General features: G+C 40.6%; 1 protein-coding gene across 1 annotated transcript; it reads right to left on the reverse strand.

The window, feature by feature from the left end:
* Positions 1–328: 328 nt before the first annotated feature.
* lrrc75bb (leucine rich repeat containing 75Bb) lies at positions 329–26,979 on the reverse strand. Its single transcript, XM_046375583.1, has 4 exons — positions 26,429–26,979; positions 21,214–21,342; positions 17,653–17,765; positions 329–2,857 (listed from the first exon to the last, which is right to left on the reverse strand). The coding sequence occupies exons 1-4, from the start codon at positions 26,711–26,713 to the stop codon at positions 2,254–2,256; spliced, it is 1,131 nt and encodes a 376-aa protein (XP_046231539.1). The 5' UTR covers positions 26,714–26,979; the 3' UTR covers positions 329–2,253.
* Positions 26,980–27,459: the final 480 nt, after the last annotated feature.

Genomic DNA, 27,459 nt, shown 5'->3' on the forward strand with positions numbered 1-27,459 from the left:
TCTGTGTTGTCTTCACAGCTTGTTGTGCTGCTCACAAATGGCCAAAAAAATTTCAAGTGATGAAAGTTATCTTAACTGTTTATCAAAAGCTCAGTCAGTTCATTTCAGGATACCATCTTTAATAAATCAGCCTGCTTATATCCACTCATATGTCTTGCTAATTTAAAGATTTAGTATCTGCAGCAATAAAAATACATGATGGGATCTCACATTATTAAATTCTTCCCTATCTGCCATCTATCACTGTTTCCATGCATTATTAGTGATAGATCATTGATTACCTCTGACTTGCCAACTACAAAAAGTCCACAAAATGTAAATGTTATTCAAATCATGTTTATTTCTGAAGCAACAGCAGGCAAACATCACTTTATCTTTAAAAGTGGGCCACGAATTAATGAGCCCAAATCAAAATTAAGCTAATTTACAACTGTTTTTATTATGGCAGTATGTGTGTGTGTGTGTGTGTGTGTGTGTGTGTGTGTGTGAGGCGTGTATACAAAGGTTGATGGTTTACATTGAATAAAAACAAACAAAAACAAAAACAAGAAAAAAAAAACTGGGATAAAACATTTATTTTAGGATGTGGGCGGCTCGCTGAGTTGTTTTTATGTCAACAACAACCCATAAACACAAAGCGTGTGCATTCAGGGACAGAGTCGTCCTTAAAGTGCAAATGAGTAAACATTTCATTTCGACGATCAAAGGTAGTAATTTACTCTGCATGTCCACAACACACTCATGCACACAGGCACACACTCTTCTTATGCTGTCATAGACAAACACACATGCACACACACACACACACACACACACAAACTGTCCTGTTCATTAATATCCCTGTAGAAACAAACAACAGATTTTCCTGAATAATAGCATGGAAAGAGAACAGACACACATTAACATCTGTAGGCAGGATAACATTTTATCAAATGCCGCCCAAAACTCAATCTCAAATTTATTAGAATATTAATGTATATGTAAACATGCTCTCTGCAGGATCTGATGTGCTACAGTAAATAATCATGCCCATCTTTTAAAAAAGCAATACAAAAGGATGTGAATGTCAAAAAGAAAGTGTTGCAATTCATGCATGTCACAGCAAGGCGAGACGCATGTGCAAGCTGTAGCACCACAGAGGAGAAGATAAAAGCAGAGCTACTTATTTGTCTTTTCATTGCCATTTATGTGTTAACGGAGTGGACATTTTCCTCATTGCTTATGGCCTGATTCAGAATTATTCACAAACCACCAGTGGACAAAATTATTTGGGGCTAGTCCTATTTGCTGAAAAAAAAATGGATCGCCTGCTCACCATCTGTGCCTGAAAGGGTCCTAACAAGGTCTGATAGAGGCAGTAATCAGTTCATCAGCAGCTCAAACTCTGTGTGTGTCGTCTGCATGTCTGCCTGTGCGTATCAGGCTGAGACGTCCCCATAAAGCTGCAGTATCTTTGCTGTGTTATCAATACCTACCGAAGCATCAGTGCTGGAATTTTAAATTAAAGTGGATTCAGTATGTTTGATTTGCTTACCATAACTCAGCATTTATTAAAAAAATAATTCCCAAATAACCGCTGTGGTTCGACAGAAAAAATGGATGTAAATAATCTCACTGCAGTTGAGCTCTGACTGAAAACATAATATATCACAGCAAAAATGTCAGAGGAACTCAAAGTGATCCATTTCCTAAGTAGCACATTTAGTTGCTTTGATTTATCAAGACGTTTCACAGACATGGAGCAGTGGGGGCAAAGTTGTCAGAGAGGCCGAACCAGCTGGGTAAATGCCCTCAGGGAACGTGAATCTTCCCTCATTTCTCAGCCTCTACAGCAGAGGTGCCCTTGTGCAAGGCACTTAACATCCAGCTGCTCCAGTGGACAGACTAACAAATAGTGGGAAATGTCAGTGTGTGAGACCACAATACGTTAACAACGCAAAGCACTGGAAAACAGCAGGCACGTTCAGTTCAGCTTCTCCTGGACACATGAAGGTCAAATCAATCCATAAATAAATGTGTTAGTGTCTGCACAAGCACAGAGCTGCCTGCTTCACACTGCCGAGTTTCAGTAGTCAGAGCATCCAGAGGGACACACGACACAGTTACTTTTTTCAAAGCTGTTTTCAGAAACATGTGGGTCACTGTAAGCATCTGCCACAATGACACCTGCTAACACAGGAAGCTAAACTTAGGGAGAGGTGATGCTGAGGAATCTAAGAGACAGCCAGTCTAACAGGAAGTGGCTCTGGGCGATCACCTCCCACAGAAGTGCACTGCCACATTTTTTGACTGGTTTTCTTCTCTGAAGCCCCAGGCTCGAAGCTCCAGCCTGTCCTCCTCCTCCTCTCTATCATCCTCCTCTCCCTCTACCTCCTCGTACAGACTGGGCTCCTCCACAGAGGTCTCCATGTTTGGGTTGTAGCCACCGAAAGCCTGTGCCTCTCTGTACTCATAAATGGTGGGCAGGCTACTGCGTAAGCCAAACCGGCGCCGCAGGGCCACAAGCAGCGGCTGCGGCACGGTGAAGATATCCACATTGTTGCCGAGGTCGACCCAGGCCAGGCTGGGGAACTTCTTAGGATCCTTCACTGCATCTGTCAGGTCTTTCAGGATGGCCACAGTCAGGCGGTTACCATTGACAGCTAGTATGGTTAGTTTTGGCAGGCAGCTGAGGTAGGGCAGCAGCAGGCGTAAGCTGTCGTCCTGCAGCTCAGTGAAGCTCAGGTCCACGGCCGACACGGCGTCACTGCTGCTCTGGAGGTAAAAGGCCACGCGGTGGACGTCTCGGCCAGACAGCGGGATGCCTGACAGGTTGACCACATCCCCAGACACTTTCTTCTTCAGGGTGGTCTTCAGACTGTTTGAAAGAGTAGACAAAACGACAAACAACTGTCACTTTGTTTACAACATGGATCACATAATGGCCATTTGTTGCAGACAGTATTGAAGGTGTGCTAATTTTTCAGCAGTGGCACTTAATTTTTAAAAAGCAAGTAAAGACAAACAATCTTTGCTTACTGAGGTTATTGATTTAAAAGGCTCTTTAATGGGGTGCCACACTGTCCCATAAGTACAGAGGAACTGCAAAGTATGCAAAAAAGAAACAGCTCTACACTCTGAAGTGTACACCAGTAGAGTGTGCGGAGTGGAGCGATCAATAACGTAGAGACGAGAATTTGCATTTAAAGTCCCTCAAGCAACAAATTCTGCCACCGGGGCTGAATGTCACCCACTGAAAAGCTCCGGCTGTCCACCTCTAAGCCAGCTCTGTAAGTCCAAAAGTACAAAACAACCATCAAACAAAAATAAAGACATAAAGGAGTGATTGGAAAACAGAACTAACAAGGCAAAATAAGAACGAAAATGTTTAGAAACAAAGATGTCATCTTGTTTTGACCTTTTTCTTTGGATTTTTAAAAACCAGGTCACATGTATTCACAATACTGCGTGAGTGAGACACAAATATGTCCCTTTAGCTGATCAGCAAATTTGAAAAACATGACAAATCACTGGTGTGATCCCCTTGTCTCAAGCTGCAACTAATCAGGATCAGTTTGTAGCATCATCAAAAAGTTGAAATGAGATACACCATCACTTTAGGGTTCATAAAATCTGGTCAGTGAAAGCAGAGATAATAAAAAGCTGTAGCGAGTCCCTTGAGCCAAAGTATAGCTTTTACGTCTGTATGTTTAAGGAGTTCCCGATTTAGCGTTGCAGACATTTAGCAGTGGCACACTGACATTGAACAAAAAAATCTGTTTTTTTTTTTAGCACCTTCCCCTTTCTTGTCAAAACCTGTTGCCCAAATGACCCAGAATGCAACTTGACCACCAAAGTTGCGGTGCAAAAACTCAAAACTCAGAAGCAGCTATCCTCACTTGCTGCACGCAGAAACGAGGGCACACAAAAGATTATTATTATTTATTTATTTTTGCATAGGCTGCAGTACAATCCAAGCCCTGAAAACAAATTTTGATGTGTAAATCCAGTGGAGTTCCCGTTCAGCTACAGCTAGCAGCTGGCTAACTTAGTGTGCTTCTCTCCAAAACTAACAAAATACACCTACCAGCAGTTCTAACACACTAATGAACACTTTTGAGTTACAAGAATACAATTTAAAATGTTGGTATATATTAGTGAGCTTTAGAAATGCTGGCAGCCAGATTTTGTTATCTTTAGAGTGAGCCAGGTTTTATATTTCCCCCTGCCTCCAGTATTTATGCTAATTTAAAGTTATCTGGCTGCTGGCAGTAGCTTCAGATTTATCGTACATACAAGAGTGGGATCTACTAGTAGAGTTTTTCTTTTAAAAAAATAATAAAGAAAGACAAACTTTTGTTTAAAGTTTTGTCAGAATTTGATGAACCTCTTCTGAGATATTGTGTGGAACAGACAGGAGTATAAAAGCCTAGATGATAGATGGGTGAACACACTATAAAGCGAAAAAAGGGTGAGAAACAAGGGTGTTAAAGGCGAGTGATAATCTATTCCAGTGACTTCAGACTTCAGACAGAAGGTATCTTAAAGAAAAATAGTACTGTAACTATCAACACCTGTCAGGTTGGATCACTGTGTCCCTGATAGCACTGAAACAAAAATGTTCTCTCTATAGCTGAATGTGGTTAAATATGCATTGCCCTAAAGAGGCTGCATGCATGTCATGGCTGCACTGGAGAGTAAGACAGAGCTTGCTGCAGTATGTTAGGCTCCACTTGTTTTCACTGGCGTGTAGACTTGGAGGAAGTCAGAGGGAAGACATCTGCCAAACGAATGATAATGAGGTGGAAGCGTGGGAGACTTTGTTTTAAAGAAAATCTGACAAACAGGAGAAAAATGTTTTGTTTAAGTACCCTAAGGTTGATCTTGTTCTTTGTTTGCCTTCACTTGTCCCTGGCATCCGCAGGCACAGCGAGGATTATCCCTGCGTCTCTCTCTGGTCTGTCTGGGAGCCTTATAAATCGGCAGGCTGTACTCTTTCCATCTGTCAACCCTTTCTGCTCAGTTAAAGGAAAGAAAAAGATCTGTAGCAGCACACCAGGCCGTGATTCACAAGATTATTGATTCCTGGAGTAAGCTATAATTCATCTCTTTCTCCTTCATTTCCTCACTCTTGCTCACTGCCTCTCACTTTCTTTCTCTATTATTGGCCACTCTTCATTTTCCTCTTATAATCTCACTCTCTTTCTTGTTCTGCATTTTGATCTGATAAAGCACCCATGCTCTTTTTTGCAGTGGCTTACTGTATTTGTAAGTTCATTAAAATTCCCATCTGGTCACCCAAGTCTTTCTACAAATTCTTTATGCTTGAAAATGTCAATATTATTTATATTCATGTGCACATGTTGCCCATATGTGCTCTCCTCAACTATTTATTGACACTGCAAATAGTGACTGTTTGCCTTATCAATTCATCTTTAGTCTTTGAATTTAATTTAATTTATTCCAACAAGAGGTTGAGATCTGTCTCATTTCTTATACTATCCTGTTAATCATCACATGTTCATGATTAGCAGGAATAATGTACTACATTCGCTGGCTTCTGCTAATTATTAATAAACACAAAGTACAGCCAAAGCTGATGGGAATGTCATAAATTGTATATTTATTACAGTTTATCCTGATGGGAACAGTGCCTGGGGAGATGGAAAACAAATGTTGCGCACGCTTGCTCCAAACGTATTTATCTTCAGTGTGACGACGTTCGGCCTTCGGGCCTTTTTCAAGATCAACAACTGTAGTGAAACTCAGGCAGTGACACAGGCCACATCGTATTAGCACGTGATGGTGATCAGACAGTGATAGGATAGATAGTGAAAAGGCACTGTTTCATAATATGTAAAGATTCACATTTGTTGTTCATGTAGATTCCAAAATGTTAAAAAGACCTTCATTTTGAATAGATTTCTAATATATCCGTACCAGTTGTCAATGAGATTCCATCTCTGATGAAATTCTCATAGAATAAGTGAAAATTCTGACCTGCTGGTGGCACTAAAGCCATAAATAAAGCCAGCCTTTGTAGCTTGACAAATTCCTCAACTTATAAGCTGATACTAATTAATTTCCATTAATAATCTTCTCACTCAGAATGACTGTTGCTTTGAAAAGGTCTCACTGTATTTGCAGCTTCTTGCCACACTCAATCACTCCTGTGACTTCTGAGGGTTTATTGTACCTGCTTAATAAACTAAATATTAGCATAGATTTTGTTCTCTTGGACTTATTATTGGAGGATTTATTTCCTACTTGGAGCTTTCCCCTCTCACCTGTGTGCCTGTCTTTGCGTAGGAAGAACTTCTCCAAGAGACAAAGTCAGGCAGGAACAGAGTGGGTGGTGGAGGCAGAGGGTGGGCTCCAATATGCTTTAATGAGACAGAGTAAAGACAACTTCATACTTTCTTACAAATCTGCTGGCTCCCAACTCCGTGGGCACAGTTCCGACCACAGGCTGCTTGGCCGGTCACAGGAGTTGACGGTTTACACTAAAGGCCATCACCATGAAACGATAACAGCATAAACAACAAAATGTCTCATCTCGCTCCCTCAGATGTGGCTACCATTCTTTGAAGCTAGTGGTTCATATCCTCTTGGACCGGCTCAGACACAAACTATTTCAAAGCATAGCCTAAACACGATCTGAAACAAGAGTGTCCCCCGCATCAGGACTCATTTAAAAGCAAATAACTGAGGGAAATCCATTTATTGACATCCTCAGGAGCAACTGATGCAACAGCTCAGGAATGTAATAAGAGCTGAGTCTCATGTGTCAAACTATTGCCTGCTTAAATGTGGGTTCAGACAGGCTGCCTAATTGCATGTCTTTCCTCAGGGAAGTTGTTAACTTTTACACATTGACTGAGGGTCCTTTTTGTTTTTCAGTTATGTAAACTCCAGAGGTAGGAACTGAAACATCTGGGGTTTGTGATGTTGAAATGTAGCGTGCGAAAAGAGTCCCAGTTTACAGAAAAGGTCAGACCGAAGCAAGAGAATGTATCTTTTAATTATTGGTTTTAGAAACTGTGTTTTGATAGATATCAGCGATTCAAACGGTGTTTAAACAGCAGCGGATTTGACTTTGGACTGTAAGAAACCTACAGTGGCTTGATCTGACTCGCTGGCTGACACAGGGATGATACAGAGATTTACTCAGACAGCCTAAGCTACCCAGTGACTAACAGCAGCACACAAAACACATCTGCTACAGCAACTTCTTTCCACATCAAGTGTGCAAATCTACACCTCTAATTTCTGAAAACACTGGGCTGTTTGCAACATTATTTCCCCAAGTATTTACATTAAAGAATATACAGGTGCATATTGTGGAGAGAATATTCTATCAGCAATTCCCAGACTTCCATTTCTGTCAAAGATCTTAGAAAAGGTAATCAACTGACTGCTCAAATGAGCCTATATATATATATATATATATATATATATATATATATATATATATATATATATATATATATATATATATATATATATATATATATATATATATATATATATATATATATATATATATATATTCCCTGACATGTTTTCTTGTTTTCTAGAATCAATTACTACAACTGAGCAGCAAAGCCTGCTCTGCTCACATCTTCAATACAGAATCCTGCAGCCAGACTCTTAACAGGAACACACAGAAGAGATCACATTATCCCCATTTGCAGCTATTAGCATTGGCTTCCAATTGATTTTAAAATTGATTTTGGGGTTTCACTCGTTACTTGTTTTTAACCTGCACTCAACCTCAGACCCTGAAACAAAACTGTGCAAGCTCTTTGTTTTAAAAAGTGATATACAATTAAAGATTAGGCTCTTCTTCTTCCTCCTCTTATTATTATTCTTTTTAAAGGTCCATTAAAGGTCATTGCAGGCCCACTGATTTCTATATGAACTCATTTTACAACCCGTGTCTGGTGCCACTCAGAGTCAGTCTGCACCGAGTGTGCATCTCAAAGTCAAGGGACGATGCTCAAATGGCTGAATTTCAAGCACGCTATGTCATCGAATAAGGAATGTTCCAATGTCCAGGACTCCTTTACACATAGATTTGTCAAAGTATGTGTATCCTCGGTGTACTGAAAGTACCCACAATCCTATGTGCACATTTCTTTTTCTTCTTTTTGTTGCTGCAAACGGGGCAAAGCATCATAACCACCAACTGTAGTTTATGTGCATAATGCTTTGTTGTTTTTTTCAAAAAATGTCAAACAACAACAGTAAAGAGCCAGCAACATAGATAAATGAATAAAGACCTTTTCAGTGACGCACACTTGGTAGCCTGTTCCAAAGGATGTGTCGTTAGGATGGAGTCTTGGCTAGCCTCTGTAGGACCCGACTTAGAGGAAGGAAGGAATGTGGCTTCGAGATACAGCTTTATTCTGCAGCATCCCAAATTCACCATTCTGCTAATCAATTTCCGCTCGAATGCAACCCAACACTCCTACCATTAGCCTGAAGGAGACTGTGGGCTGGAGAGGTGAACATTTTAAAAACAGCTGATGGGGCTGAGCCAGTATGTATGTTCTTCTGGATTAAAACACAATGACAGTTTTTACAAGGAAAAGCATACCATTCTTCGTTATTCTGCCACCAGGGTGAGAGTTAAAAGCCAATGGCAGGAGAAACTTGTAGTCTGTCCGCCCACACAGAATACACGTTCCTCTTCATTTATTCCCATGAATTAGTAATGCATCAAGGGACGGGGTGAGTGTTAGAGATTGTTTTTTTTTTCTCTCATATTCATTTAGTGTTGGATTTAATGTAACAATACTGTGTACTGTACTGTACTCGCATGAAACACAAAGTGAGTTGAAGGAAAACACATTTTGGAAAATGCTATCTTCTTTCTTGCAAAAAGACAAATGAGAAAATGGATCTAATCTAAAATTGTGCAATCTCATATAAAACGTTAAATATGAAGTTAGCCCAAGCAGACAGTTAGCTTAGCTCAGCATAAACATTGGAAACAGGAGGAAACAGCTAACCTGTCTCATATTTTCTCTCAGCTATGTTAACCAGCTGCTGGCTGTAGATTCCTATTTACCGGACAGATATGAGAGTGGTATTGAATAGATGCATTTAACAAAATATTGTACTGCGCTGCCAGTGTTTTATGGAAGAATAGGAGTACTAACTAAAAAAACTGCTAATCCAAATGGAAATCCAAATAAGCTCCTATTCATGACTTATGTTACTGATTTTTAAAGCACTATAGCACTAACTATAACTAAAATATTAACAAATTTTTAAATTAAGCCATAATAGTAGGTGGCGCCAGTGATTGTCTTACAGTTAGTTTGGCATACTAAGCTTTATATCTTAATATTTCTTTTTTTAAAAAATATTGTCTCAATTTGTATTTGTATAGCTGGGAGGACAAACTCTGTAATACAAATTCAAATACTGTATACTACTTCCTGCTGAGCATGCAGAGAGACTCTTGACTCATTTTAAGGGAATGAAATAAAAGCACTTGAGAAACATAAGATGTGGATGCTGTGCCACAGACCGGTGGGACTGGTCAGATCAATGTCTGCTTCATCAACGCTTTGGTCTTGACCTGTTTGTTCCTTGGATCGATCTTAGCTGTTTAGCCTCCAGGCATCTGTATAATACATGCGCAGTAGTCTAGCTCAGCCGTGGGAGAGCCTACAAGGGTCTAATGTACAAATTCATCCTTGAAAAGTGAGCATCTGGGAAAAGATTGCTTTCTCTCTCTTATCTGAATGTGCCTTCGGGCCTGCACTGTGGGTTACCGTGATGAGATTTCCTAAACCAGTTTGTTTAACTCAGCACAGTTTTAGCATCAAATATGTTACTCTTGTGCTGTTGTTAAATTTTTCTCAATGCGACTGTCACACAGATACTACGGTTCTGCAGAAAATGTACTGGGAAACATGAAAGTGTTGATTGCATGCATCAGCCAGCGTCCTCCAGTTTCATGAAGATAATGGAACATTTTCTGGAAAGGAAAAAATAGCCCGGCAGCTCATTTGGATTTGGATTAAATTTCAGTGAAACATTTAGCGAATGGCATGATTAAGGCTTCCTCCATTTGATGTCCTCAATGGAGCAGCTCCGGGGCTGTGCTGTGTTTTGACATCTCACATCAGTCACTCGGTTCATGGAAACTTTGAATGCAAAGTTTGAGAGAAAGTAGCAGCGTTGACGTCAACATGGTGTGAACCGACAGCAGAGATAGCAACAGCACACGAGCCTTTAAAGAAAGAGGAAATAAAGAAAATAATGGGAATGTGTCACAAGGAGACACAAATGTTCCCCCTTACAAACAGCTACGTCGAATCCTGAAGGCTGGAGCGCCATTCTCATCAGTCTTGTGTACAGATGTGCAGGTGGAGTTTTAATTAGCACAGAAAAGGACAAAAAAGGACTCAGAAGGCTGCTGGGTGCAGTAAATCTTACTCAACTCAGGATGCTACATCTCACAACTCTCAAGGGCTCATTGAACATGAATGTTGGAAACAAGTCCAACAGCACAAACAAGAATAACCTTCCTTCTCATTGCAAAATGTACAACATAAAAAATGATACACTGTACATTGCAAAGGGAAGGGAGAAATAAAATGAGCTTATTTCTTTCTCAATCTCACTTTACACCAAAAATAGCACAAACAGCACAGCAAAGATGTGACATGGATTACTTCAAATAATATAAAACCATATTTGTGCTGTGCCAATGATTATAAAACCTCTTGGTGCAGAATGTACCATAATGCCACTGTGCAGCGTGTAAAATACGAAATGTACTCTACGGGTGAGCTATAAATTCACCCATGACTTGATTCGATGTGACAAACTAGACGCACAGGAGAAAAGGATACTGCGACAGAACACACAGAAAACAGTTTGTATTACATAACTGTATATGATGGAGGAGTACGCATGGGTCTGCCATGCTATGGCAAGGCACAGTTATGAAAGCAGCATTAAAATGCAGGGCTCCAACACACAGAACAAGGGCCTTGATCGTGGCGATTGATCTGTATCGGCGTTAAAGACACGAGACCCAAAGATTAACAGAAGAACAACAATCCTTGTTTCTGGTGTTCTCAAGCAGCAGCAGCAGCCTTATCTCAGATTTACATTTAAAATCCAATCGATGAGAGGTTAACACGGATTCAGTCCCTGGATAAAAACCAAGAAAGCTGTGCAGTTTTTAAAGTTTTTACATTTCTGTTTGATTAAAAACACCTCCAGCCATGTGTTTACCGATCAACAAATTTAATCTCTCTAATTATTTCATTATAGCTCTGTGCCCTGAAGACTGGAGCAACGGTTACTCAGTGTCTCTTCCTCCTCCCCCTCATCCTCCAGGATCTCGGTCTGTACGGCGGGAAGCCCTCAATTATTCATGCACGATGATGGTGGCTGGTTCTTAGTCTCTATTAAAAGTGGAGGTCAAACAGAAAACAGACTGAGCACACAGAGAGCAGCGTGCAGTCAAGTGGGATCTGCCATCTCTGAATGGAAATATGACCATAGAGAGCAAACCGAATACTTGCCATTGTTGCCAAAAGCACAAATTCATATTTTTCCACATATTTTTTTCCCCTGTGTTGTCAGATTTTTGCCCTCAGTTCAGTCAGAGGTCAGGCCTGCTGAGTCAGAGGGTGTTTGGCCTTCCAGTGCACACTTCGGGGGGTAACTTAGCTCCAGAAATAGGTCATACACTTGTTAAAGACGCACGGCACAGATGCCTCATGTACAGTAAATGCGTTAAATTTGAATTATCTGCTTAATTTTTCCAGACATGACACAGCAGCAACAGCCCGACAGAGAGCAGGTGTAATCAGATTATAGGTGCAGGCTTATTATAATTATAGGCCCCTCACCTCACAGTAAGAACACTTTGAACTGCAGAAAATACCCTGACCTGGTGTACAGGGCAAAAATCACTAATTTAAAAACAAATCCAGTGTGTAACACTGTGCACATGGCAGTGTAACACATGTAACATGACTTTGTTGAAGAGGATCCACTTCTTCTGCAGATGTAAAAGGCTAATTTTAAGTTAACGAGAATACACGATTTTTAGTTGCAGGTATTAATACGCTAATGAAAATGCAGTATTTTGCTTCCTCAATCCCTCTAAAGCCCACATGCTGAACCTTTAAATGATGGCTTTTGTGCCTCTCTATTTTACTGTGCTATACTGTGTGTATTTTTCATGCTGTGTCATTTCATCATCATATTTCTTCATGTTGTCATTTCTCCTTCAAAGTAGAAAATATATCTGAAGAGACTTCCTGGTTAAATAAACAACACGAAGAGTCTGGAGCCATGTTAAAGGCTGTTCTAAAGCTGAATTAACTGCTAACATCAGCATACTAACATGATTAAAATTACAGTGACAATATGTTGTTTAGATTCAACGTAAATGTGGCCTTCGATATGTGCAGGCAGAGGAATGAGCTTAACAAATAATCACAGACAACCAACACACACAACAGGGAGGACTGCAAACGTAGATGGTGTAGCGGCTGAAAGTACTGCTGTGGTCCCTGAAGGATCATATAAGGGAAGAGCTCAGAGTGACAGTGAGGAGGAGAGGTAGAGGGGATTTCTATGAAGATTAGAGCAAATTAGTCTGAGCAGAACAGGGAGAAACTGGAGAGAGAGAATCCCAGCGAGCACTTTTCGGGTGATTAGCCATGAAGCAGACGAGGAATCTGGACTAGAAATGTAGTCGTTGAAATGTGGTTGAAAAAGAGGTCATAAGCATCTAGACTATTACACAGATATTGAAAAAACTTTCACTGTTCAACCAAATATAGCTGAGATGCCGAGATGGGTTTTTCTGGCTAATACTTTGCAGAGTATGATTCAGAAGTGAAAGGATGCCATGAGGTGCCACTTGAGGAAATCAGCTTTTTTAGCCTATGAGTAAAGGATTGTGAATGCCCCCCCCCCAAAAAAAAGCCTCTGTCAAAGAGAGGGAGGAGGCATCCACAGTGTTGCACTCCACTGTGCAAATGAAATATGGTGGCAATAGTTTCACGAAGAATGTAAAGAGTTCGAGAGACTTCAGACTGTCACTTTTAGAAAGCTAACGAAAATTGTTGGAGGCAGCTGTGCCAGTTCCAGTGTCTGAAAGGTGGTGGTGTGTGTTTCCTGTTCAGGAATGAGGAACGGATTGGCATGAGTGACTTGTATGGCAGGGTCTTCCACTGACATATACAATGGGATATATGCAAGTGCTATCAACACATGTAGTCAATACGTCTATAGCAACTAATTATTGATCATATAGTAATCCTATGGTAAAGATCAATTCCTCCATACAGTTTGTTTTGTTGACAACTGCAGTCAAGTTTTCCTTTGTCGAAAGGTTTGGATGCAGCCATTTCCGTGTAATGGCTTTCTTGCCAGCAGCCATGTGGGCTGATGATGCTGTCTGACAATCTGACAGGCACGCTCGAAGCATACTGATGCCTTCAGTAGTATAAGGAAGGGTCATTGTGTCGCTGTCACTGCTGATAAAAAGGATGCTGAGACGGGGGGGGGGGCTTGAGTGAAGGTCTGATGAGAAATCAAGCTCAGAGTTCACTCGAATCAGGCAAAAGTTAGAGAGCTAGCAAACAGCTGCAGTCAGTTTGGAGAGCAGTCCTCATCACTTTTGTACTTAATGAATGACAGAATGCAGATCAATCTTTGACTGAATTGTTGTCATAAAGCTGATTGCATAACAGCTTTGTTGACCATTCTTATTGCTGTTGCACAATGAAAACGATAAAGACAAAACATAATAAAACTGTTAAAATTTCAGGACACGGGCTCAAGTGTTTCATCTTCTTTGAGAATATTGCTCTTACATGAAGTGTTTTCAAACATGTTCATGATGTTAAATGTATCCACATGTTGTTGCTGACAGTGAGATGAGCAGTGAGCCCTTTGGCTCTCGATTGTTATCTAAAGGAGGCGTTTGTTATTTCAATGTACAAACACTGATTTGCAGATATGCATGCAGAGTACATTCTGGCAGCTGAACGTGTGGAAACCACGTCAAAGAAACAAGCTGGTAACATATTGTTTGTTATGATGACAACAACCCTGTGTTGAGTAACTATCAAGCTTTATATGAAGATAAGAAAAGCAATAAAATGACTTTTGGACAGCCTGTGCAGTGTGAGCTGTGGGTGGAAAGGGCACTTTAGTTCAAACAGTGTGAGGTCTGGGTCAAATATCAGGATCCAGACAGCTCACCCACAGCTGATAACACCTGTCCAAACAGCTGTCATAGCCACAGCTCTCAGTCTTTCAGTCTTATCACCACCAAGCCTCATTATATTTGCACATAAATAAATCCTTTTAGTTATTCTGCTGAACAGTGTATTCTACGCTGACTCATATAAAACAGCAAGATGCACACAGATTTCCTTCAACAGTTGGGGTGTGTTTACTCTAGAAAGCTTAACACTGAATACAGTCAGTCGTCTTCTTGAACCACAATAATTCCTCAAAATGTGTCTGTAATGGCTGCTGTAACAGCCTCACACCAACTACTTTCTTGCAGTAAAGATAAGCAATGAAATAGTATCTGCAATCAGACTCCAATCTCTTGAAAATGTGCTGCAGGGGCAATTTTAGCATAATATAAAAATATGAGCTTGATTAATCTGAAATTCAATGCCAATTACACTAACATTAAAAACTCCTCTGGGGACTCTGTACTTCCCAGGAACCCTGCATGCACATGTGGCTGTGGAGCAAAATGAAATTGCCATGATAATATACAGTATAAGTGTTGCAGTTACAGTGTTATAAAAGCAAAACAGGCTTGAGTAATAAAGCTTGAACTATGATTTATGTGTTACCTGAGGTGGATTTGCGATCAGTTGCAAAGATTTTTCATTTTTGAACAACACACTCTGAGCCCTGGTTGGAGAGCAGGCTGCAGCAGTTTTCTAGACTGATCAAACAGATTTTCCAGTATCACTTGAAGAAAATAATAACATACAAATGCTATATAGTCTGTGTGCTTTTTCATTCCTAAATATGAAGAGATGAAATTCTCAATCGATTCTAAAAGAAAGAGGGAAATACATGACTTCTAATCAGCAGCCTTGCAGTGATTTCGCCTCCCCCTTTTTTCTCTCCGTCTGACAGAGCGTTTCCCCAGAGCCTCAGCTCAAACTGCAGAACCGTTCTGTGTGGCAACTGTTGAACAAAATGGACTCTCACAAGGAGGAGAGAAAAAAATCCCACAGGAAAAGAGGGGAGGAGGAAAAATCAATGCAAGGAAGGCATTTTAAAATAGGAAGAGATCCAGGACCTGGGTAGGAAAGGGAATGAAAAGAGGGAGCAGAAAGGTGAGGCAGGAGGAAACAGACTGGGAGTGAAAGAGAAAGATAGGATTGAGCTGAAAAGATCAATAACAACAAAGCATTTGAAAACATCTAAAATGTGTCCTAATGCTTCATCGGATCCAGAGACATTCATTTCTGCTGGTGAACGTGGAATTCACACAGAAAAAGAAGCACTCTGGTTTGAGCCCACAGTTAGTGCTGCTGTCTGGGTGGTTGCAGTGGAGGCTGTGAGAGAGACTGAAGCTGCTAATGAGCACACTGGGAGAGCCTGCTTTGTTGTTCTGTTGAATGTTATTTCGAAAATATTGCAACCAAGAGACTGGGGTGGGAAGTTAACTCAAGCTGTCAAAAAAATCTTTCAATCTGGGTTAATTGCTGTGGGAGAAGGAGCCTCATGATCATCATTGGAGCTGTTTTTTTCTTCTTATTGTTTATTTGTTTGTTTGTTTCATAATGTCTCCACGCATGTACCTGTTACTTAATTTGAGCCTTTTCATTTGTTTACACCGCGTTCCTGCACTTGCTGAAATCAGTCTTTGAGGGCAATCAGTATGCAGTCTGGCGGCAGTTCAACCAGTTCCAAATCTGGCTCAGACTGTTAGCCGTGCCCCTTAACTTATAGTTTTTTATTAGGCTCTTGTTTCGCTGGCCTCCAGGTCATTCTTGCAGCATGCATGACCCCATGGGGTCATGCTCTGGGCTGTTAAAGTATCAACAAATGCATCACACTTGTTATAAGTGGTGTTTAAGCTGACGTTTCTTCACAGCAGCATCAGAAGGGAAACAGTCGGGATACAAGTGTCGAAACGGACGGATTATCCTCGCAAGATACCACAGACTGACGATGAGCTTCAATTAAAAGCTCAGAGCCGTTCGGTCCTAGATTATACAAGAGAAGCATGGCTTGTAAAAAATAATAAATTAACTCTGCAGTTACTGCTGCAGTAACACTGGTCCTTCTTTGAGCACACACACTGTTTTCTATACAACCTAAAACTAACTTCAGTTTGTTGGCTGTACGTCAAATACCTCATGTCTCATTCATATGAAAAAAAAACCCCCACACAGTATTATGATGAACATAAACAATGACCATAGTTACTGTACTCATGGGTGTCAAGTTAGCATGCTGGTATTGGAAAATTTTGGCTGCACTTTCTCTGCCCTTCTCATGCGACTGGCTCGCTAATAGCGTGGGCAGTGAGGAATGTAGGTAGACGTGCAGGGAGGGAGGCTGTACTACTTTTTTTTTGTAAGAGCATTTGATTTATTGACTGCTTTAAAAGGTTTTCAACAAAATCATACCCTGAACCATATATCTACCCTACGTTTAAAAATGCTTCCATTTTCCAACAATTATACCTGCCCAAACCTGAGATCTTTCTCATGTTACTGAGTGTACAGATCCTGATGGTCTGCAAACTGTAGCAAAGATGTTCTCTCCAGACCTCATTTATGCTTCTGTGCAACTGTCACACTTGCAGTCCGAACATTAAAAGTTAACACGACACCGGATCAGCTTTTCATCTGTGCCACTTGCTTTCAGTTACTTTAGAAGCTACATGCATTTGTACGGTTCAGCTGTGTGGCAAAATATGTCGAGTACAAAAGCTATAAATGTGAACTATGTGAGAGACTTAATTAGATATGCAGACCCGAATCAGAGCCACAGGGCTGACTGCAGAGTGGCATTCAACAGGTGGAACATTGAGGGCTTAATATCACAAACTAATCCCATCTTCATGTTTCTGTCCATGAATTCTCTTGTTCCTCCACTGAGAAGGCACATCAAAATGTCTGAATGGTACAGATATTCCATCCCCCTATGCCAGCGCAGCAGCAACAACCTCAGTTAAGCACTTTGAAAGCGGTTAGACTCTCCCTTATGAAACAGATGTTCAAGTATTCTGTATAATTGGTATAAGGCTGCATTAAAGATACTGTACATAAGAGAGGAATTATACTGCTCAGAATATATTACCACGTAATCTAACAGTTATGAAAGAATAGGATCAGAACACGAGAATTACTTACAGTTCTGTTTTTTGTTTTTTGCTATTTTTTGTTCTAATTTGCAGTGAGAAATACATTCAAAGGAAGTAATAATTTTACCCTCCAATCCTAATTAACACACCACCACAGATGTAACCTTGAAATACTGGAGGTAAATCATCCCCCCATGAAACTGGACTTCTCCCAAACTCCCTCTGTGTCAGAGAGGCTCTGGGAGCTTTAGGAGTTGCACTGATGCGTATGCTGAGGATGCGTTTGCTGCAGCGGCACAGTATCAGGCGATCAGCAGAGAGGACACACTCACCAGGCCTGAGACTTCCTCCTGGGCACGCTCTGTCTCGTCCACTTGGAGTGAGGGGTCAGGTGGTAAATCAGCTGGCGGCAGATCTTGTTAGTGGACTTGAATGAGTTGGTCTCCTGCAATACACGCAAATGATGGAAGACAAATACAAATGTAGAGCATATGACGAATCCAAAAACAAACAGTAGCTGTTCATGAGTAAATGAGGATGAGCCATCACATGTTTGAGAAATTACTGGGACCAAACGAGCCAATAAACTCTATATTTTTAATATGACAAAATCAAAAAGGGGCTGTTTTCAAAGGGATGGATGGTTAAAAGTAATCGTTTTTTTCTTTCTTCCTGCAAACTACAGATCAACTTTCTTTCTTTTCCTTGGAGAACAGCTGCTTCAAACAGTTTCTACATCAAAACATTAATTTATTTTTCCTCCTCTTGGTCCATGTCTCTCCTCCCCCTCCACCCTGCCTTCTCTTTTCTCTCTTCCTCCTCCGTCAGAGGCTTTAAATGGAATGGGTTGTGCTGAGCAGGGTAAATCTAATTAATGGTACAACACGACAACAAGAAAGAGGCAATGTGGCGAGAGAGAAAAAGGACAGGGGCAATTTACCTTAAGGCGATTAACCATTCCTGCTGCCACTTCTCTTCTTGTGCAACAAACATGCCTCATACTTCAAAACATTCGAGCGCTGCTGTTTCAACCACTTGGACGACTGAATGTGAGGTTACTGATTCACAATATGAAAGTATTCTTAGAAAATGTGAATGTGCGGTCTTGAAGAATCAACAAAGTCAATAAAAGTGCAGTTCTATAACTCTATAAGTGGTGTCTGGGATGCGCCCAGTTGGTATATCCGAACTAAACATACAAAAAAATTAACTGTCTCAAAGTGATGACTACGAACTTCAAACCATTCAGAAGTTGGATATTTTTTTACCGCTCTGTATGCCTTTGAATAAATGTACATAAATCTCAGTGAGGTGGGAAATACTGGCCACAGGGGCAGCTGCCAGGCCTTAACTCCAGCACGTTGCTTCTCTACATCCTCATCACGTCTGACACAACATCCTGCCACGGGTCGCCAGCCAGTCAGGAGAACATTGCTGCCAGCTCCTCGCTTCCTTCCTCCTGGGCTTTCCTCGCCAAAGCAAACAATGATAAGATTAGAGTTTCTTGCAGGTGATTATCATCTGGACTCGGTAAGTAAAGACCAGAAAGACCAGTGACTTTATCTTAAGGCAACCCATCCCTTCCCAAAACAGATAACAGCAGACTTTAGATAACCACAATGGCTGCTTGGTCTGTGTTTTGCTCCCACTCTGAGCAACTTCTGCTGCATCTTCACACTTACACACCACAATTTAAAATGTAATTTGAATTTTAATCTCTCTGATTTGTATGCCATGCTACAAATGGATGAGCTGGCACCCATTTAGATTTATATTTCCAAAGACCAGTCCTTTATGTAACTGATCATATAAATCTGAATGTAGTTTATATGCATAATCGAAAGGCTTGTCTTACTGATAAAAAGTCAATAATTTTCACAGCTGAAAATGAGGAAAATACTGTTGTGCTATAAATATTACTGCTTTCAACAAACCTTTTACAGCTTCAAAACCCATCAATGACTAGTCTGAGAATTATGTCAGATTATAATCATCTGATTTTAATTGTGGAATTGCTCTATTTTTTCAGTCTTTGTAGTTGGAGTGCACCTTAGGGACTGTACAAAAATGATTGTGAGTGGGGAATAACCTGAAACCAAAACCCCCCTCAAGGCTTATTAATGTTGTCTTTGAAACCTCCTCTGGACTTAGAAACACCCTCAGCACAACATGTCAAAATGTCAAAACCATCAAATTAAATAAAAATGACAAAACACACATTAGTCTGTGCTGTCTGTGCCTTTACAATGGCAAATCTGTTTTAATGATGATTTAGGTAAAAATGATTCCGTTGTTAAGTTGTGACCACTAGAAGGTCACTTGAAGCTAAACAAGTTGTTTTCAGATTGTCTATCACCTTGGGAGGGTAGTTTCTGTCAAAAACAATATAAATATTGTTAGAGTATACAGAAGTTGTCTTTCATCTACTCGTGCTAATGAAATAAGATAAAATCTACCTTTTCTAAACTCCTTTTCTTAATAATTTTCATACACTCCCTGACAAACAGCGAGAGATGTCTGTAACCTTGGACCCAACAGACTTCACAACACTTAGTGGACTCCAGCAGCATCATCTTCTCCAGTTTGATCCCATCTGCCGCCTGTCGGACTCTTCAAAGTGCTCTCATTGTTGGTGCCAAACCCACGCTGGCCTGCAAGTCTCGGTGCCATTGGCCATGACTGCCAGCCCTGTTGACCTCCGCATGATGACCACACTTTCTAGCATGACGCATGCAAGGCAGATAATCGCCTACACCTGCAGGTCCTGGAGCACAGCTGATGCCCGTTTGCCACCATGCCGAAAGAGCACAGGGGCAGCAGGGTAGACAGACGGCATGGTGACTCTGCAGAGTCAAATCCCGACCCAGTGCCTCCCTTTGGCCCTGTCATTCATCTCTGACCTCTCTAGCATGTAGGTGTCCCCCTTTGTAGCTGGGCCTGAGCATTTGGCCACGTTTAGTCCTCCAGATTGTCCACCAAGTGGAGCTTTTCCACATGTAAAATGAGTTGTATGAGAAACTTCCCTGATGTGCAAAAGGTATGTGGTTATATTGAATGATAACGCAGTATAAAGTTATCAAGGTTTTTTCTGTTATTACTGCTGCAAAAATTACATTTCTTGGTTGCATCCATAATCACCTCATAAAACTTGTGGTTTTTCACACTTTTTTAACAGTGTAAACAATCAAGATATAATATCAGTGAGCATAAGATGTGCTAGCAGGCGAATTGTGTTACTTTTGGGCAGAGATAGACTGGCTGTGTCACCCTGTTTCCAGACTTCATGGCTGATGGCAGCAGGTTTATATTTATCATACAGACATGATGACGCGTTGTGTCACTCTTCTCATCAAAAGGCCATATTTGCAGAAATATCAAATTATTCCTTTACTTAGTCCCCATGACCATTGCAGCTGTGAAATTAGTTTACCGGTATACAAAAAAGAGATTAATGTTAAAATGTTGTGATGATCCCTTTTCCCTGTAAAATGTGACCTCGTTAGTACTACGCAGGATCCCTACATGATAAAAGTTACAACCAAACCAAATTCTGGAGACTTTCTGGAGAAAGCGAAATGTGCAAAGTGATCCATTAAGCTAATAGTTAAACACCTACAATGTAATTTTTCACGCTTGCTAGCTTTTGTATTTGCTATAACACAAACTGACAGTTTGCTGTCACAATAGCATGACAACAAATATGACACATGCACTTAGGCATGGCTAATAAACGCAGACAAGTTGCCTCTCTTGTCTCTTGTGCCTCCTGTTAATTAATGTGAAGTCTGTTGTGTTTTTAACAAGGAGCTGTTTCCTTTTTTCATACATTTTTCATGAATGTAAAAACAACGTTGAAACAGTTCAAGCAAACAGGATCACCGTGGACTTCATACCTTTTTTGGGCACTGCAGGTCCCGGGCGAGACTGAGCAGCAACTCGTGAGAAATGGGATCCACCAGGTTGAGAAAAGCTGCATTTTTGTACAAAATGTCATTGAGTGATGTTCCCAGGAGCCCCAAATCCTGACAGAAAAGAGAGGAGAAAGTGATCTGGGTAACTCAATCTAATACATAGAAATACAGAAATACATGAAGAAATACATAGTGTAGAAATTCAAGGTTAATTTGATTAAAACAGCCATGTTTGACTCACACTTAATTTAATATTCAATGTCATTTCATGGATCGTTAAATTAAAAGAGATTGCCAATGTTTATAAGCTTTGTACATCATTCTCTTTCATCTCGCCCTCTTGTCATGCTTCCAGCTGATAAGGTTTTGCCCTCATAGTGTGTTAACACCCAGTGCAGTTGATTAGGGCTGACGATGGTGTGTGTATGCACATGCAGTAAGTGTGTGTGTATTTAAGGTGGTGTGGTCTTCAAAAGTACAGTTATATTCGTTTGCAGGTATTAAGTTGTAGTTTCACCCACGCTACTTCCTATCATTTTCATAAAACACATCTCTAAACCAGCTGAGGGAATATTTGTTGATTCCAGTGCACTTCTGCTTTCTACTTCTAATCTTCATAATTCAAAAGTACAATATTGTGTTTATGCTCAGAAGAGTTTAATAAAAGCAGGAAGCAGGACACATGCCCAGGGGCTGATGATATCTGGATCACATTCAGGCTGCTATTTGCAGTAACGATATAAATGATCGTTTGCATGCATTTTCAGGTAATGCTTTGAGAGCTGACGTGTCATTAGCAGCCAGTATTTGAGACCTATGTTTTCAGACACATCAAAAACAAGCAAAAAACAGCAGGGAAGATGCGAAAGTGAGCAGATGAAACACAGAGATGAAAGGCTGGGAGTAAGAGGAAAGAAAGTCAATGAAAATCTCCTCTTTTCAGGCATAAGGCTCCTATTTCTCTTGTAATCCATAACAACACTTCAGATACAAATCTACTGCTGCTGTATGAAAACAACAGAACACACATGTTACACTGGACCAGCATCCTCTTCTTTACAGGGATGAGTGTTTTATGTAATGTAAATGTGTACAACTTGAAGCTGTGGAACTGAAGAGTAAATAATGTCAGCTGAAAAGTCAACTGAAAAGCTATTAAAATAGCATGCTGGAGGTTGAATCTGTGTTAAACATGCTCTATACGCTCTGACAGCTCTAACGCTTAGGGGCATATTGAAAGCAAAGAGGAAATCTTCCATCAGCATTTTCTCCTCCTCCAGCTTTTGGGATGATTTATTACAGCCGAGCTATGTGGGATTCCCTGACGCTGGACTATCCTCCAGACCAGCTCCCCCCTGCAATAAACCTCATTTAGTGCAGAAACCAAATGTGTCCATAAATGAAAGCACAGAGATTATTTTATGAGGGTGATGATGATGATGTTGCATTAAACAGCTGTAGCATATATTTTTGTGTGGCTTTGTGGGGGAATTCACAGCTGAGATGAAGTTCCATTTTTGAAAATATCCACAGAGATCTGATCCTGTGGATTAATTTGACTGATTCCTAATTATAAAAGCATGAAATATTTTCCTGTTTGTCACTGACACGATGCCTATGTGCATGCCTGTGTGCCTTCAGATCCCACAATGTCCTCGTGAAAGCTGCATATCTAATCTGACGTCTGCCTCGTCACAAAGTCTGAATAAAGCGATGAGCTCCGAATCGCAGAACATCGTCCCACACACACAGTTCATTAGAATCCAATTAAATATATTGCACACTGTGACAAATCCAGTGCCACAGTTTGCTGCTTCAGTGTGAGAAACATGTCACAGCTGTCAGGTGATGGACCTTCTAACTCCGGTTTTGTTCACTTACTTTTATTTTCTTGGACTGAAGGATTAAATGTTCTTTACCGGATTGGCTAAATGTTGTGGCTTTTTTTTTAACAGTCATCTCAAAATTCAAGTTTAAAAGTCAAAACTGCTGGATTTTCATGTGAAAAAGTACTGAAAAGAGGTTTTCATAATCATTCTAAGACACAAATGCTTGGCCAGCAGCAACAATACATAGGCAGGAAGGAAGAAGTCAATGTGGCAGCTTATGTGGACATATAGTATGAGGAATAGTTTCTTCTTCTACACTCTTACATGTCCTTGTTCATCTCATAATAACAATATGCCCCTCAAATAAAGGGAAACATTCCATAAAAACTGTACTTTTATCCAGTTTTCCAATTTATCTATCTATCTTTATCTATTATGATAAACTGAGCATTTTATTGAAATATAATTCACTACCTACAAAGTGAGTCTCTGGTGTTCAGTCTTTTGACGAACAAATGGACACTCCAGTACATGAATATTCAGAATCTTTTTCTGATATTTATGCTGTAGCTACAGGCCACATGAACAAAGTGGCAAAAATTTGACCTTTTTGAAAATATGTTCCCATATTTTCAAATGATCCTAGTTTGTCACGATGATCTCTGAAACTCATCGTATTTAAAAGAATAATTAAACATTTTGGAAGATAAGCTTTTTCGCTTCTCAGCCCTCTGATGTCTTTATAGTAAGTATGAAGCTACAGTAACAGGAAAGTTTGCTTAGCTTAGCATAAAGTCTGTAAACAGAAGGGAAAAGCTAGCCTGGCTCTGTCCGAAGATAAAGTGAGACAACTTGACGTCTGTTGATGCTAAGCTAAGTTAGCTGGCTAGGGCTGTAGCTTCATATTTGCCATGCAGATTTAAGATTAATCATCTCATCTGGCTCTCAGCGAAAGACAAGTGTGCTTTAGTAATTTTTGGGTCATTTTGTCTTGTTTACAGGGAGGTAGAAAGTATATGCAAAAATGGACCTAAAAATAACAAAATCTCCAGCAGTTTTGAACTGAGGTATTTACAGTTGAATAAAATAAATAAATATGAGTGCTGTGACAGCTAACCTTCATACACCACAGAGAACACCTTAATTAGTGCCTTCTCCATCGTTGCACATTGGCTGCTCAGTGTGCATGTTGTAGAGTGGAATTGATATGAGTATTTGCTGATTCTTTGTTTACTAATGAATATCTAGAAGATCCCAAACTAATTAATTTAATGGCCCAGAAGACAGATCTGCGATGGAGATACAGCGCGTGGGCTGGTGTTATTGGTTCCTCTTTGTAATGACTTCCTCAGTGTGAAAGAAACATGTTCCAGCATCCATCATCTCAAGGTGATTATCTCCAAATCCATCCATCTCTGAAAGGAAAAGCTGCTTTGCTGATGGAGAGAAAAAACAGGATATCTTCTGCCAGTAGTCAGTGTTGAAGCATTGTTAGTCAGACACTTGGCTTCAGCCCCAACAACACACAACAGTGGCAGCACTCTGGCTTAACCTCAGTGAGGGAGTATCCGTGCTTTGTGAGCAGTTTAAATGCCGAGCTACACAGAAAGCATCCCTTGCTTATGATCAGCAAATGTTCATGTTGATCTTTAAAATCTTTTTTTCTCATAAAATATAACTGACGGCTGGACTGCTTTAATGAATCAGCACAGACATGTCGGAGGAAACTATATGCACGAGTCATATTCCCTTACACAAGTATGAAGCTTTACAAATCCAGTCCTATTGTATCTTCAGTTAATGGTTTCTGTGCAGAGCAGAAGAGATACCTACAAATCTGTCATCTGTTCAGACGCCTGTAGCTTCTCCTTAGCGTTGTTTCCTGCTTTAATCTGCACACTTCTGGATAATTTATTCAACTGCACCGTACAGATGGGCAGGGAGTTTTCATGACAGGGGGCCCCTCTTGATCAGAACTGCTTTTGTCTGAACTTCAAAACTGTTTCCCTTTGATCAGTCCACAGCTACCAGAAGGCAATGGAAAGCTCAAGCTGAGCTCTAAAAACTATTTCTCTTTTTCTTTTCTCTAGTTTGGATAAATCTTCAGAAAGTGAGGATTAGGAAAGGAAAGGTGTTACACAGGAAAGTGTAAGCAGATAAGAAACCTACTGTATGTTACCTCTAGTTGGGAGCTACGAAGCTCACGACAAAGAAGCGCTTGCACAATGCTGTGAAACGGGGACAGATTAGAGCTATTTAACGAAACCACATTTGAGCATCAAGTGAGTTTGTGTAAACCGCTTCTATTTAGGTGGATCTGAGTATTTAACATTCACATTTATATATATTTTAAACCTCCTTCACACAGGAGACACTGAACAATGTCAGAAAAAGAGAGCAGACACAACTTGGCATTCATTTAATGTTATTTTGATTTGCTTTGGAAGCCTTAAACCTGAAAAAGAAAGCTCTTCTTACCAAGAGTCTATAGGCTATATATGATCTGTTAGAACATAAATATGCCAACCATCCACTTATGAAAAATGAAAGCAGTTCTAATTAATTTGACCAAGTTGTCCTTAATTGGTTTTGATATATTTCAAAGGGCACACACATTATACACTCTGTTCTGTGTTGTTCAGTACTGATTGAATATTCAGAGCATGAACTAGCTGGCTTCCCAGCCATTCCCTTTCAGACAAAACAGGTGGTTGATTCAGACCAGCGTCTCACCCAAATGAGGCATCGACCTCATTATAAGGGCTTCTTTTCTTCCATACGGGCTGTGGTTGGCAATATTAAAATAAGGAGCTATGTGTTGTCCTTTATGTCAGTCAGGCTTCCTCACTGTGAAACATTTATGAGAAGTTGCAAAAGGCAGATGAATAAATGACTTGAGCAATCAGAAAATGATTAACAAGGTGACACCTGCTGAAACACGTGCTCCATGAAAAGTGGGGTTTCCTCTAATGAGCGCCATCACTTTAAATCATTCATTGAATGCTCTGCTACATGCATGGCATTTAATATTTGCACATAACAGCCAATACAAACAGCCTGCTTTAATAAAAATCAAGGACAAAACGTTTGAATAAACTGCTGTTGTATTATTTATATTTTCAAGCAATTAGCAATTTCTCAGTCATGTAAGAACCCATAAATGATTTGCAGTTAAAAAAAAAGAAATTGTCTTTTTAACTCGTGAATGTAAGCAAACTTTTTTGTTTTTTACCCACGTGTTTATAAACCCATTTACAGTGTCAATCAAACCGCGTGTCTCCCTTTGACAACCACGTTTCCACTCAGAATAAAGTGCAGACTGACGAGCTCAGCGCCACGTTAATCCCAGTATAATGTCGGTCCCTCACCTTTCTCAGCAGTTTGAGGACTTCGGCTGCTTGCTCCGTCTTCTGCTCCCGGAGAAGCGTCTGGATCTCCCGGATCCACGCCACCCGTCTGACATACGGGCTGTGGTTGGTTTTCCGCAGCATCCCTGGCAGCTTGTCGGACTTGAGCATCAAGGACGTAAACAAGAAGTCTCCTCTGCCGCCACTTCTCTCGCTCTCTCCCAGGGCGTCATTCCTCTGGCGTCTTCTTTTGGATAATTTGCTCTCAAAATCGAGACTCCTCTGTCTGGTCAACTTAGAACCCATCACTCCTCAGGGGATGTATCGGTGGAGGTGGAGGTGGTGGTGAGAGGAATTTTACAACATGCAGCCAAAACATCACACTTAACTTGCAGCGAGATGTGCCGAAATATTTCTGCCCTCAGTAAAATAGAGTTTCAAAGTTTCAAGGTGACTCTGAACTGTAAAGCATCATCATAACAACAACGTGTGGCCGGGCTCGCCGTCGTGCCCCCGCTTGCATCCGTCCATGCACTGCCTGAGCACTGTGGCATCCTTTGCTTTACTCAGCGCTCGGTGCGCTCCTCAGCCAATCAGATCGTGATTCTCCGCACAGCCTGAGCGCGAGTCATGGAGGAAACTGTTGGCAGCTTAGATTTCTTGCTTGACCCCACATCATAACACACAGGTTGTTTATGTGACCCGCAGTCAATCAGAGAAAGTGGTTTAATCCTGCGTTATTATATTGTGTTATGTAATTTCAGAGAATAGGAAAAAGAGACAGATAGACAGATAGATAGATAGACAGACAGGCAGATAGACAAGCACCTTGATTATAATTGCAGAGCATAAAATCTCGGACACTCTCAGTGACAATTGGACATAACAATCTGGGTTTTACAACGGTAGCATTTATTGCAGCGGTGATGCACTGGATTTCAGTACATTTTAAAGATATTCACATTGATTTTTCACTCTGAGGATCTCAGGATGGCAGACTTTGATGGACCATGATCCATTAACACTTGGTGCAGGTGGAGGCTCAGCTGGTG

The sequence above is a fragment of the Scatophagus argus genome, chromosome 20 (genome assembly GCF_020382885.2).
Source record: "Scatophagus argus isolate fScaArg1 chromosome 20, fScaArg1.pri, whole genome shotgun sequence".
Lineage (NCBI taxonomy): Eukaryota > Metazoa > Chordata > Actinopteri > Scatophagidae > Scatophagus > Scatophagus argus.